Raw genomic sequence first — 14719 nt, 5'->3', positions numbered from 1 at the left:
AAAAAGGTGGGTGAAATTCATTTTCGTACATGGTTCCCATCATATTGTTATTCCATAGAAAGAAAGAGGGGGGAGGGAAGAAGAGGGGGGGGGGCAGGGGAAAGGAGGTCAAAAAGCAAGAAAAGAGAAAAACAAAGAAGACCATTAGACATGTTACCTTAAAGCGCGGGTCGAGTGCTGTAGCCACCCTGAGCCATCCATGGTTGAGTGTATCTTGGCCTTGAGACAGGTCCTTTTTAAAGGCAGCCTTGAACCTCACCACATAGGCTGGGTCGTCATCTGAGACCTCCACGGTGCGGGTCAAGTGGCGGAGAGCAGGTAACACAACAGAGTACGAGACATAAATCTCACCCCCAAGGAGCTCAGTCACATATCTGCAGTGGATAGTTTAGGAAGGTGATTTATTATTGTAACAATTAATAGTAGATTAAAAACAGTAGCAACTTTATACTATAGTCATATTGATATTCAGTACAATACATTTTGGAAAAGCAATTTAATTTATACTGCACTATCATAGTCAATTCACAACGTTTTTCAAGGGACAGCAATGATGAATGAATCCCATTAATAAAATAGTTGGTGGGTGTTTACCTGCATGGTTTAAGGAGGGTCTCGAGCTTCTGCAGTCTGTCCCTCTTTGCTGTAGTCAACATGGTGAGCTTGTGCTTCTGTTTGGCTAGAGTAGCCTCTTGGTTCTTCAGCAGACGAGAGATCATAAACAGTGTTGAATTCCACCTTGTGGAAACATCCTGTATCAGTGGCTCTTTGTCTTTTTCTAGTTCTGTTTGCTCCTTCTGCAGTTCCTCTGTGTTTGAGGGGCTGTGTTTAAAATGCCCCACTATCTTACGACATCTTGCCAATGTGCCTGTGAACCCGCTGTCAGCAAGGAAACTGATGGTCCTTTGCAACGCGTGAGCAACACACGGCATGTGCTGGAATGTGAGCAGTCTCATTGCAGCGGTCATGGTTCGGGCACTGTCTGTTCCGATTGTGGTGACTTTTTGTGTGACTTCCCAGGACTCTGCCACAGACTCAAATTCTTCTGCCACGTTTTCAGCAAAGTGCCTAGTGGTGGTCTTCTGGATGGTCAAGGCAAATGAGTGAAGACGCCACTTGATGTCAATAAAGTGTGCCGTCACACCGAGGTAATTTGAATTGCTTACCGAGGTCCAATGATCCGTAGTCAGGGCAACACATTCGGCTTTCTCCAATAAATTCACTTTATCTTCCTTTTCATTCTCATACAGCTGCTGGATTCTTTTCGTCACCGTCTTTCTGCATGGCAGCTCATACGTTGTGTCCGACGATGCGATTTGTATGACCTTTTGCAGCCCCTTATCTTCTACCACTCCAAGTGGTCTACAATCGACTGCAATCCAGTGAGCCGAGCTGAGCATTCGTGAGTTGGTTATTTTTGTTCCGACATGGACTTAGTTACCCTTGCCCTGAAACCAGTCATCTGGTTGAGTGTGGGTCCTCCTTGTACTCGGTGTCGGGCTAACGTCCACGCTAGCTGCTGTATGTTTAGCATTTAGGTGATACTTCAGGCTTGATGTGCTGCGGTAATATGCAAATTCTTTTTTGCATAATTTGCACACAACCGTGCGCTTATCCACGCTTCCATCCGTCCGTTTTTTAAAAGAAAATTTCCCATCAACAGGGCCAACCAAAGCGGTCTCATCTGCTTCTTGGTTCATGTTTGTTCACTGTGGTTTGTTGTTGTTTGAAGCCATGCACGTTAGTTGGTGCTCCAGTATAATCGGTACGCCTAAAACTCATCCAGTGAGAAACGTTCCGCGGTGCAAAAATAAGTGCGATTAAAATGCGTTAATTTTTGTGTAATTAATTAATCTTAATTAACGCGTTAAAGTCCCGGCCCTAATTATTATCGATATAGTTAGATTCCACCTTCATGATTATGAATCTGTGAGTGAATTGTTTTCTAACACGACCCTTTTTTATATTAGGTCTTAAAGTTTTTGCATAAATTAGGGCGTGGTCACTTTGATGGACATGTACATGCCTCACTGTCAGTTAACAGCAACTTGTCCACTCTGCTAGGCTACAACCATAGAAGCTACAACGTTAGTTAGTCATAGTACTGTACTTGACCCTTTAGCTTTAGGCTTGGGTAAGACTTTTATAGTCTATGGCTATGACGCCCATAATGCTAATCGGGAGCAAATGTTAATAGGGGACCCAATTATCCCAGTGGTGGCCGCCGGAGCTAACGGAGCCGCAGGGGGCGAGCCCACTGCGGCTCCGTTAGGTCCGGGCGATGGAGTCCGTCGTTATAACTGGAGATCAAGGAATGCAGCGAAACGCAGACTTGGTTCGCCTGCTGTAGTATTAGCTAAATAAATGATGTTGAACAAGGCTTATTAAGCTGAACATCGCCACAATTGTTCTGCTATGTATCGGTACTTCTTTTCTTCACGTGTGAACGACAAGCATTAAGAATAACAAAATATAGCTAATTGTCTTGCAGATTGTCTCATTTGATTATGAATGTAACGTTTATATAGGGGAACTACACTGTTAGCAGTAACTTGGTATGCATGTATTTCATGTTAGCTTAGCTTCTTAGCCTGAGCTAGCTCTGTTTACTTCCAGTTCGGAGGCAGCAGGTCCCGCCTCGGCTCCGCCTCTTTGCCCTTATTTGGAGCAAGCGGGATTAGACTCTGACGTTGCTGTCAAGCGTTAGTGGCCGACTCCGCCTACTAAGGGCTTCTCGGCAACTCTGAAGAATCCTATGGGTGACGTCACGGACACTACGTTGGGTTTGCCAAAGGCTGCCTTCAGGGACATCATGGAAATGCTGTGGTCACGAGTAAGAAAGCAAACCATTGCGATCTATATGTTAATCAATGCGTTCCCAATTGTTTTTTTTACTTTGCCATGTTGAAGAATAAAATAAATGTAATCCTTATGTTAACATACACACTAACACAAGTAAAAAAGCCCTGCGATAAAAAAATGTATTTTCTATGAAGAATCTTGCGCTTTATCCATCTTTCATAAATGAACAATATACTTACATGATGTAAGCTACTAACAATATATTCTAATGTTCACTCCACCAGTAACACGGGATTAATGGGCTCAAACTGAAATATATATATAAAAAAATAGAACACAGATATTCTTTCTTCTTAAGGCCTGATGTCCTGTAATGTCCTGACTCCAGTCTCCAGAACTTAAGGCGTTGCACTGCCATAATATACAGATATGTACATTGAAATCCTAAGGGTTTGTCAGTTCTTAACTTTATATATCTCTTAAATGTTGCTGAATTTTCATTTTAGCATTAAATCCTCAAAGGGTAACAAGAGGAACATTTTCCTCAACATTTAAGAAGAAATCATCTATTGAAAGCAATGTTTTCTGTATCTGCGTCATATCATGTGACTCACATGTAAGATTAAATACTCCCTCTCAGTTCTAGTCCCAAATGACCTTAACCTGACAAAGGAAACCACAAACCAACTCATTGAGCTAAATTAAAGCACTGCTTTCACTTTAGTGAAACATTTATCTGTGAAAACAGCTTGAGGTGTCGTAAAATGTGTTGAACATGTTTCAATGAGAAGCTCACATCTCCATGACAGATCCACAACAACATTATTAAGAGAGTGTTTGTTTAAATGAAAACTGCAGATCCGTCAGAACTTGAGGTACAATGAGTACCTGAAGGCAGCATTAGGCGCTTTCACACCGCAGTACTTTTCCCACAAAGGTTCATGAGAATTTAGTTCATCAGAACTCTTTAGTTCTGAGGAACTAAGTACAGATCGCGTTCACACCGGAATAAGTCCCTGGGGGTGGATTAGGCAAATGAAGCCGCTGACGTCACTTCTTCTTCTTCTGCTTTGGGTTTACTAGCAGGCCGCAAACAACTTCACGCCGTATACTGCCACCCAAAATCCTGGGCCGGAAGTCCCCGGAGTTGGGGACTAGCTTCAGTAGAAGCTGCTGGGACTCCCAGCAGCTTCTAATGAAGCCTTCCGAGTAAATCGCCAGAACGCCGAGACCTCCTCATCTCCACCGCTCCCACGTTTTATTTTGTGTTGCCATAAGTTAGTCTCTCTGCGTTTCTGCGCTGGGCTAATGCTAATGCTAATAATGCTAATGCGAGGATAATAAAATGGTGGCTTCACAACACTTTTTTTGAGTTTTACGGGGCGTGGTTTGCAATCCGCCCAGCCAATCAGAAATATAGCTCTTTTCTCACAAGAGAGCCGCATGAGAGTCCCTGCTCTCTAGCAGGGGTAAAGGGGGTAAAAAAATGTTCTCATGAACTAATTTTAGTTCCGGCTCTTTTTGGTGTGAACGCTACATTTCGGAACTATATCGGAACTAAAGTGGGAAAAGTACTCCGGTGTGAACGCGGCCATTGGTACCATTCAGTTCACTGAAACTGTGGAGTGGATTTTGCAGCAGTGGATCAGAGTGGGAGTTTTGTCATTAGGCCATTGTGTATTATATGTTATTATTTGGCAAATGTAGCTAATGTTTTAAAAGAAGTTAGATTAAGGCCCCGGCCCCACGAGGACGAAAACGGTCGTTTGCGTTACTGTTTCGTGTCATATAGACCGTTCGGCCACACGAGGACAACCGAAGACAGTAAACAACTGCGGAAACGATAACGGGTCCCAATGTGGATAGAACGGCATACGCAACACTCTGGGGGGTCCAACGGCTCCGTGTGTACGCCCTATACAATCATTTTCTGATAATGATGACGCAATAGCCCTGCCTCTCCCCACCTCTGCTGCTCACACCCGCGTCAAAGTAAACTGCACACTGAATTCAGATTATTTATCTTTCTCTCGATATGGACATAAACGCGAGTGAAGTCTAATCTGACAGGACGGAGAAACGCAGCTCTGCTCACCTGCAGCTCCTTCCGCTGTGATACAGCGGTGAACGGCGCAAAACACACACTTCAAGTCAGATCATCACCCTTAGCTATTTTAATTACCTCTCAAACTACCTAAACTAGTTATAAATATGTTTATTTTTGCTGTCGGGTCACTCATTACTGGATCAGCTGCTGCATGAGACAGAGGCCGTTCGCGAGGAAACTGGCTTCCAAGTAGAGATGGGCGAGTCCTGATTCATCCGGATCATTAACCCGGATCCAAGAAATGAGCTGGTCGTGACGAATCTCCCCTCTCCATTAACCCGAGTCCTTTGAGTCCTACACCTGGTGTGACGTACAAATTAAAACTATCAATTGCGTCACTCGCTACTCTCTTTATAACATGTAACATAACATTACAACCTACCCCAGTCCATCTGCCTACCCTTTAGTAAGTAGGATAGCTTCCAGACGTTATCGTTTGGCTCAGGGGAGGGCACGCGGATCAGTGAAACTTCCTGCAGACTCGTGGGCACTCAGAGCCGCGGGAGCCGGCTATATTATGCACGAGTCAACAGCAGACTCAGAGATTCGCAAATCCTGACTCACTGTGCAAAACATAGCAGACTCGTGCGGACTCAGAGCCGTAACCGTATAGCAGCAGATCCAGAGATCCAGCAGACTCGTCCCCATGCACAAGTCAACAGCAGACTCAGATTCGCCAAATCGCAAAATAACCCTTTTTTTTTGTGATCAACATTTTTTATTAAAGCAAAAGGTACTGTGTAGCGGAGGTTAATATAACGTCAGTTTAATATGCTCGTGAAATGCAACAACTTTTCGGTTTCACCGGTAGGATTTCTACTGTCTTGGTGATGCTGACTCATATGACTCAAATGAGATTAGAAAGACATCGTAAGGTATTTATTTTCGGTACAGTTTATGTTGAAACCGTTAGAGAGAGTGGCACACTTGTTAGCCTGTTCCATTCTTCTTTGTTTTCCGAAGCCGTGGCTTGGAAGTATACTTGCTTCGTTTCTGAAGGAAGTGACTTGGAAGTATGCGACTACCAAGCCAGTATCCTCGCGATTGAGAAACGGCCTGACGCTGTCAGAAGAGAGGGAGGAAAAAGAGAGGCTCCGTGTATGTTATTATCATAGTGTATAGTCGTTATTCATTTGTTTTAAAGCTCAATAAATAGCAAAGAAGACCTTTGACTGGCACTTTTATAATTTTGTCCGAAAGATTAAAACTTTAATACACGTTGACTGGAGAAAAACTCTGCCCGGTTCCCTCGGCCCCCACCACGGAGAATAAACAGAAGGGCAACCATGCTTCTTCGCTGCTTTTGTGGAGGATGTTACAGCGCCACGTACAGGCTCCTGCGTATGTACTGCAGCTTCTCCAGCAGTTGGAGCTAAACGGAGCTGTCTCGTGTGGACAGACACTATCCGGTGAATATTGCGTGTGGACGGAAGCTTTTTTGCGATTGCGTTTGCGTTAATCCTTTGCGTTTAGCCGTATGCGTCCTCGTGGGGCCGGGGCCGAAGCTGACTGTCACACTTCCTCTGAGTTGATTGGAGGGTTATTCAGATCACCTGTTTGAGGGTGTGCAGCTGTCTCTCATCCAATCAGAGTGTGACAACTGTTCTTTAATGAGGGCTTAAGAGAGGTGGAGAAATTAAACCCAGGGCGAAGACCTTATTTCGGGCCCTTTAGAGACAGCTTTGCTCTCGTTCTTCTGATGGCTTAAGAGAGGTGGAGAAATTAAACCCAGGGCGAAGACCTTATTTCGGGCCCTTTAGAGACAGCTTTGCTCTCGTTCTTTTGATGGCTTAAGAGAGGTGGAGAAATTAAACCCAGGGCGAAGACCTTATTTCGGGCCCTTTAGAGACAGCTTTGCTCTCGTTTTTTTTTCTGATTGAGGGTGATTTTGAGAAATTCTAGTTTGAGAGAATTTATATGAACTCTTTCCCACTGCTGTAGGTTATAGAAGGGGTATACATGGGTCAGGGTTTGCTTCGCCCTCTAGTACAAACCTGGCTCAATCAGCCGTTTCTTTAAGTTTGGACCTAAGGCAAATGGACTGGGGTATACATTTTTAATGGAGATGCGGTCGCTGGGGCCCCAGGAAGGATGCTTCCTGATCTGACCTTCCACACATTCCAAAATCCAGTAGACCTGCAGAAGGTTATTAGGATAGGATGTCACATGACAGCGTTCAGATCTTACTTTTTTTTCTTCCAGGAATAGAAACGGTTGATGAATAGCAACTTCTAGCAACAATGACAGCTACAAAGCGTTGCCAAACTTAAAACTAGTCGAGAATTTTATAGACAGTAACGTTCATGCCTGTCTTCATAACTGAACTAATACTGGATTCACATTTATTTCTGCCAGTCTTTGGCCCAATACAAACAGTCTCTCCCTGCCGCCATCTAGTGGGCAGAACAAATCCCTGCACCGTGTTCCAAGAAATGACTGTATTAGTAAAATCGGACCCGTTTTAGTAATACATAATTGTTTTTATTTAAAATTGAAATGTGAAGCCAAAACTTAGTAAGTCAACGTTTCATTTCCCAGTCAGTGTTTTTTATGTATTTCCACTGAGTGGCAGTGTGCTACAAAAAACGTTAAAGAGATCTCCATCCGTAGCCTGCGAGAAAAGAATGGTTCAATCTCTTCACTAAACTCAGTCATATAGTTGGAGCTACTTCTGTCCCAAATATTAACTATCAGAGGCAAAGCTTTAATAATGCTGTGTACGTGTACAATACGTGTTTTACTATTGCTCAGATTTTGTGCTCAAAGTGGAATTTGTAATTTTCTCAAATTGATGACTGTTCCAGCCATTCTTCATTTATAGAATAAAGAGTAAATAAATTGACTAACACGTGATTTATCATAATATTATATGACACACAACTGTTTTTAAATTTTCATTTGATGCATGCTAAAGTAAAAATATAACTCTGAAACAGACACTTATTTTACTCCTCATGGCCATACCTGGCTGGACACACTCAAGCTGTCATCTCCAACCATTTGGTTAATTTAATTAAACAAAACATTTTAAAGGAAAGAATGCAATCTAAATAGAATGAGTGAAAGATTGGAGATGAGTTTTAAACAATATCTTTATTTGGTTTCTAAGCAAAAACTAGAAAACATTGACAAACCTAATACTCATTTCTGACCAACACTAATGGTGACAAAAATAACATGTACATATTTAGAGAATAAGAGAAGAACAAAACGGAAGGGAGGCAGACTTTACAAAATATTCTGTGCAGTACTTTAGATGTATTCACATGTTAGGCTGTTTGAACACAATGGGGAGAAGTAGTGAGCAGCATGTTGTCTGTCCCTCTGTTTAATAAACTAATACTGTACACACTGTATATAACATGCTCCATACAAGAGTCCAATACGCTTTGTGACTTTGGGTTGGTGTGAACCATAACACATGCATGCATATATCAAACTGTGATACAAATATATCCTACTGTTCATCTGTCTCCATGATCATATTGGAAGTCCTTTAAAGGGCCCATGTCATGCTTTTCCGGTTATTACCCGTCCCCTTGTGTGTTATGAAGGTTTTTATGCATGTAAACGGTCTGCAGAGTCACAAACCGTCAAAGTACACCCTGTAGCGAGTAAAACTCTAACACAGAGAAGACCTGTCTATGCTGCCCCAGAACGCCTCGTTGGGGATTTCTCTTTTTCCATTGTTTTCTTCCTGAGTATAGTGACGTGCCCATACCCAAATGGACCAATCCGTCGAGCCGCTACGTTACGTCCGCAGAGCCATTACGTTAAGTCCGTGGATTGGTGTGTGTGTTCGGGCTGGGTTTCACTGTGTCTCGCTGTCTCGCAGATGGCCACTGGGCTCATAAGGGGCGGGGGAGCAGGAGCTCCAACAAGCCGTTTAGGACAGAGAGTGAATACACATACTATACAGAGATGCTGTATGAGACCTTTAAGCATCCTGCACTAACCACAGAAACAGAACTCTCCTTTGTAGCCTGAAGTCATTTTTGGATATGAATAGAAATACAGAACATCATTGGCAGCATATTAGCCAAATAAGCATGCAAGTAACATAGATTTAATGTTTTGTCATATAAAAATAGAGTCCTCCATCACCCACTCCTGTTAGGATAATGACAGAAATAAGGCCACATATCCGTTTCCTTTCTGATACAATATGCTAAATATCCTGAAAAATCCTGCTGACTATCGTTGTAATTATTAGCTTTAGAGACCTCCAAAACTTTCATTTTTTTGTAATTCTGCCTATTCAATTACCACAGTTCAGATATAAAGGTTGTTTGTGTATGTGAGGAACAGAGCCTGCTAAAGCCAAATTATTTTGGGGTTCGGCTGAAACACTGGTTCATTTTTGCTTTAATCCTTATTTAACACAATAAAAGGATAATACAAAATTAAACCAATTTGTCAGCATTCACTTACTACAGTAGCTGAAAAGAAAAGGCAGCCATGTATCAAACTGAAGTGTCCCTACAGTAGTCAGGCTGAACTCTACATACCACAGCTCTCATCACTCTTTCTGTCGGTGTCTTCCCTGCAGTACAAAATGAAAGATGACACTTTCACACATTGTCTGCTAAATATCTGACCTGTGGAATGTGCATTAACCCACTTTAAACAGGCACATGCTCCAGACAGCTTCAGAAGCAGAGGCATTGTTCACCACCAGCGCGGCAATAGTCTGTGCCTCACTAAATGGTAGATGTTGCGCTGGCTGGAGGGAAGGGGGGCTGGCAGTGCACGGTATGTTCCGGTCTGTTCTCCATCCCCACATCATTTCATGGCAATATTTCTTTCATGCCCTGCAAGTAGGATTATTTTCGATGTTCTGGTGCTCAGTCTCTAAAAGTTGACCTCGAAATGCAGGAAATTCTCCATCCCTTTAAATATTAAAACATTTTTTAGCAGAGATAAATATGCAGCATGTTCATGAAGCAGTGAAAAGAAGCAGTCAGACACCCCAACAGGACAGGATTGAACCCAACTGCTCCTCTGTTTCAGACCCTCTGTTTTACTGTTACTGTCTTTAAAATGCACTGAGAATAAACTAATGAGGAGAGGACCCCCTGCCCACTGCTGTCTTTCTTCACAACTGATTAGCTCAACCGGTAGCCCCCCTCAGGATTCATCTCACAACGGACCCTCTCTCCCTGTGAGCAGGAACCGAAGACTGACATCTGCAGGAGGAGTTGTGATAACAAAAAGCTCTGTAGTTTCGAACATTAGAAATGTATTTGATGACTGAGGGAAAAGTTAACTACATTTGAATCCTTTGATATAAATGCAGTTTGTGTGTAATTGCAGAGTTGTGTGTTTCCCCTGTGTTCTAATAGGTGCTGACAAAGTCAGAACCTCCAATGGATCAGAAGAGCATTTGCTATGAGTCCAGTTGGAGGAATCCTCCCCACCAACACTCTTCCAATTATGATCTTCAAAATCCTGAACCATTTCCTGTCAACAACCCTGCAACACGCACGCGCGCACACACACACACACACACACACACACACACACACACACACACACACACACACACACACACACACACACACACACACACACACACACACACACACACACACACACACACACACACACACACACACACACACACACACACACACACACACACACACACACACACACACACACACACACACACACACACACACACACAACCTGTGAGTCTGCTGGCTCTCAGGCGTGCGCTTTGCTCTGCTTGGGGGCGGGGGTGCTGGTGGACATGGAGGGTGGGTTTGAGGCGGCGGGCAATGGGGGCCGGGGCTCCAGCCCCCGGCTCTTCATGAAGGACAGCAGTTGCTCGGGGATCTCTGCCAGGACGTCTTTAGCCAGCCGGGCCATGCTCAGGACCGAGTTCCCCGAGCGGTCCATGTAGTCCCGGAAAGGGACAAACTGGAGAGAAGGGACACTGGTTGATTGACAGGTGACCATTTTAGAATGAAATTAAACAAAAAGCTGGGTAAAAATATAGGGAAAATAATATTATATAAATGTTATACTAAAGATTATATGGGGTCATGTTTGCAGAGGATATGGAGTCACATTCAGATTGATACTGGGGAGGAAGGGAAATATAAATATGAATACATTATAAAAAAACCAGCCTGTAAAGAAAGTTGCATTAAGATAATATGTATACAAACACAAGAAGGTAAAGTGAGTTTGTAATAAAAATATGAAATAAAACAAATCTATTTTAAAGAAAAATAAGAAGTTTGAGTAAAATGTTCAATAAAAGATACACTTAAATGTAATAAAATCAAAACATTTATATAAACATTAGAGGATAAAGTAAACATTTGTATATTGTCCTACAATATATAACGTGTATATTACAAACATATACAGTGTATCAGCTATTAGGACATTAATGATGAATTGTACATAAAAGGGTTTGGCTGCGGATGCCTGAGAAAGGATGAGAGCAGTTTGATGGAAAGACTGACTGACTGAACGATTTACATTTCTTAAATGTGTGTTTTTCACCAACAATATTTATTATTTTATTCTACTTTTTGACCAAAAAATACAAAATAATTAATAATACAAATATTTAGCTTTAAACTCAAAGTGTCTTTTTGTGTGACCATGAGCTGGGTCGGATCAGAGGCTTCTTTATGCAGCTGTGCTAACATCTGTAATAAGGGCCTGTCTTAGGTCAGGGTGCATGTGGACTCACCTGGACGATGTCTCTCTCAGCGGAGCGCCCCCTGGAGGACACTCTCACCTCGTCTCCATCCAGCTCCTCCATCGCTGCAGACAACACAGAGCATTTCACTGCTATTCATTCATTCACAGTATTCATGTCATACTTGTGTTATTCAGTATTCTATATATTCTTAGTAGTAAATACACATTTAATTTATAAAGAACCTGTTTATGTGTATTGTCTCTGAAGTAAATCAGCCACTGTTCACCAAGTCAACTTTGTGGATTATGAGACTATAATATTAAACTGTGCTACCATATTCTCTCTCTGATTAGACAATGGACCTGCTAAACGTTATATTACCGTCATTTAAACTTAAACTTTCAGTTTTGATAGCCAAAGTAGAGTGTTGTTACTCAATTAATTAATTAATTATCACATTTGCAAGCCATAAACACTACACCAAACACCCTGCATTTGCTTTACTGAACAAATTACACATATATATGTATATGTATTGTAGGAGCCATGAAACGTGTATAGTAATGCGTTTTGTTTTAATATAAGATATTTGTTTGATCACTATTGATTGGTTGGCTTGGGTCACATCCTGGATATGGGCGGCACTCATTATAATCCTGTTCACCTGTGTGAGGTGTGTGTGGAAGAGAGGGTGACACAGGGGCCGTTTCTCAATGTTGAGGAGGCTTGCTTGGTAGCACAAGTATGCTGGGCATTTAAACAGTCCTTCGGCGCCACTCGATAATGTAGTATTCTTGAAATAGTGGCTCTGGAGCAGCTTTACTCGACATTGAGAAATGGCCAGGGTCGTTTTACTTTTTGTTGACCGCAAGTTTAATGATTGCTTTGATTACTATAACAATGTATATGTCCAAGGAAAATAAGTTGATCATCCCAGATTTCATTAAACTACATTATTTTTCAACAGAGTTTTTGATCTCAGCAAGTAATTTTTGTAGCGTGTCACACAATATCAAACAGGCCCGGCCTCAGCCTCTCAGCGACTTTGTTTGTTTCCTGCTGTCGCTATATGTATATTATAAGTACCAAAGTGTCACACATACCACACTAAAATATATTTAAAAAGCATTTAAAAGTCTGATTGAATATTGCAATGTTCATATGCAGATCACTCAATCCTGATGTTAAACTGAAGGATTAAACTACTACTTACTATATTGTAAAGTAATGCCTTTGTATGAATAACAAATCACAAGCAAGATGGGAGGCTTCTTTGATTGATTCTAGCTCTGTCCATTCATTTGGTATTTTCTTGTATTACTCTTTTAGCCCGTGTGTGAGCAGCATGCAGATCTCCTGTCAGTACACAGAGCCCTCCATTGTTTTAATCTGGACTACTTTCCCTTCCTGGTGTAGCCTAAACACAGTTAATTACGTCTCAGAGGAGAGCCTTGGCCACAACAAACACATGATTTATTGATGAATTTATTTCCTCTTTGCGAATCCTCCGAACAATAAGTGAAGTAACTCTCCACTGCTTTTAGACTGACACTACGTTTTCTTTGTTGGCATGCACACGCTGACTTCAGAGCCAATGCTTTTGTCTTATCACGGGTGAGTTGCCAAAGGAGTAAACTTATAAAAATTCCATGCGTCCCTTTAGGAAGGAGTAGAGAATAGAAATGATCTGCATTATCAACATTTGTCTTCAGGAACAAGGATTGTGCATTCAAATACATCAATCTAAAAAAGAGAGATGCCATCTCCGGTCCTTATTATTATTATTATTATTACCTGTATTATTATCATCTTGTTATAATAATACAAGATAATAATCTAGCACAAAATGGCTTGTTCCACAGAATGAAAAAACACATACAGAGCTTGGCTCTGTGTGTGTGTGGAACAAGCCATTTTGTGCGCGAGAGAGCGCGCGAGAGAGAGCGCACCGGCAGGGGTGCCGCCAGGGATTTCGGGCCCCATGAAAAGATATCACATTGGGCCCCACCACCAGGACCAGGCCACGCCAACCAAGCACAATGCTGTAACCACACCTCCAGAACCCAACCCACCCATTTATGCTTTAAATAACTCTACCTGTACAGGCTTGCATCTATCTTGTAGTCCAATACTAACTAAACAATATTTACTGACACTCAGCGGTGAAAATATAACACTGTGAAGACGTGCAACATTCTGCTGCAGTAGAATTCACTATTTTATATAACACTAACATTCCTGACAATAGACCTCAATTGTCATCTTTTATGGTGTACATGCCTTTTTAATAACATTTTTGAATGGAACATTTAAAAATCATAATAAATATAACTTAAATATACATGACCTCTTAAATTAAAATAAAGCGAACATTAACACCAATATTATAATGTATAAAATGATATAATAACATAAGCAGCAGATCTTTTAATTAAATATACATACCAACTACAAAATAAGCGGGTATTAAAGTGTAAACGGACAACAAAACGGAAATGGAAATGAAAAGGCCTGATTGTGGTGCTAAATCAGAGTCTATTAGCTGTTCTCAGTCTTTTTCTCATCATGCATCTTGTGTGTAGTGATCCAATATCGTTACCATAGCCTTGCCCTTTAAAGAGCATCTTGCAGGTTTTTTTTTTTCTACATTTATGCTTAAACTTGCTTGAAAATTACAATTAAAAAAGTGAATGTAGGATTTGATATGTTTTACGAGACATAAGGGCAGGAATTCAGAGGGAAAGGAGCAATTTAGAGCTCTGCTCTTAAAAACGGCTTTTTTTTAAGGTCATACGTCAAACGCGTCATATTACATCACAAAGGGTAAACATCTCGGCTCTCTGACTGCAGGTATAGTTAGTAGTTGCGTTGAGTTGAGCGGTTGTGTTTTAGTGAGCTGGTATTTTTCGGTAGTTTTACATTGTATTTCACCATTTGTAATCATGGTGCAGTATTGTGTTTGTGCAGGTTGCACAAATACCAGCCTGTCAGGACATCGAGTCCACAGTTTCCCTCACAATAAAAAGGACCGGAGCTAGCGTTCGTTCCTGGGTGCGTTGTGCATCCACCTCCCTGCAGCACATACTCTCCACAGCTTTATCAGGAAACCGTATTACTTCTCTCTCCAACCCTTCGCTGCTCTCTCTCTC

At 41.8% G+C, this 14719-nt stretch overlaps 1 protein-coding gene across 3 annotated transcripts in view; it reads right to left on the bottom strand.

Moving 5' to 3' along the window:
• Positions 1-10483: 10483 nt before the first annotated feature.
• Positions 10484-14719, bottom strand: part of LOC307039302 (copine-9-like) — a 313745-nt gene continuing 309509 nt past the window's right edge. For 2 of the 3 annotated variants that reach the window (XM_079681211.1, XM_079681212.1), the window contains 2 exons: positions 11619-11692; positions 10484-10831 (listed from right to left, as the gene is read on the bottom strand). In XM_079681211.1, coding sequence (XP_079537337.1) covers positions 10616-10831; positions 11619-11692 — 290 coding nt within the window. In that variant the 3' untranslated portion in view covers positions 10484-10615. The remainder of the gene's footprint in view (positions 10832-11618; positions 11693-14719) is intronic. The other variant, XM_079681213.1, reaches the window with a different exon arrangement.

This window comes from Notothenia rossii (genome assembly GCF_949606895.1).
Source record: "Notothenia rossii genome assembly, chromosome: 5".
Lineage (NCBI taxonomy): Eukaryota > Metazoa > Chordata > Actinopteri > Perciformes > Nototheniidae > Notothenia > Notothenia rossii.
Note: the sequence above shows the minus strand (reverse complement) of the source record. Positions and strands in the feature narration are given on the sequence as shown.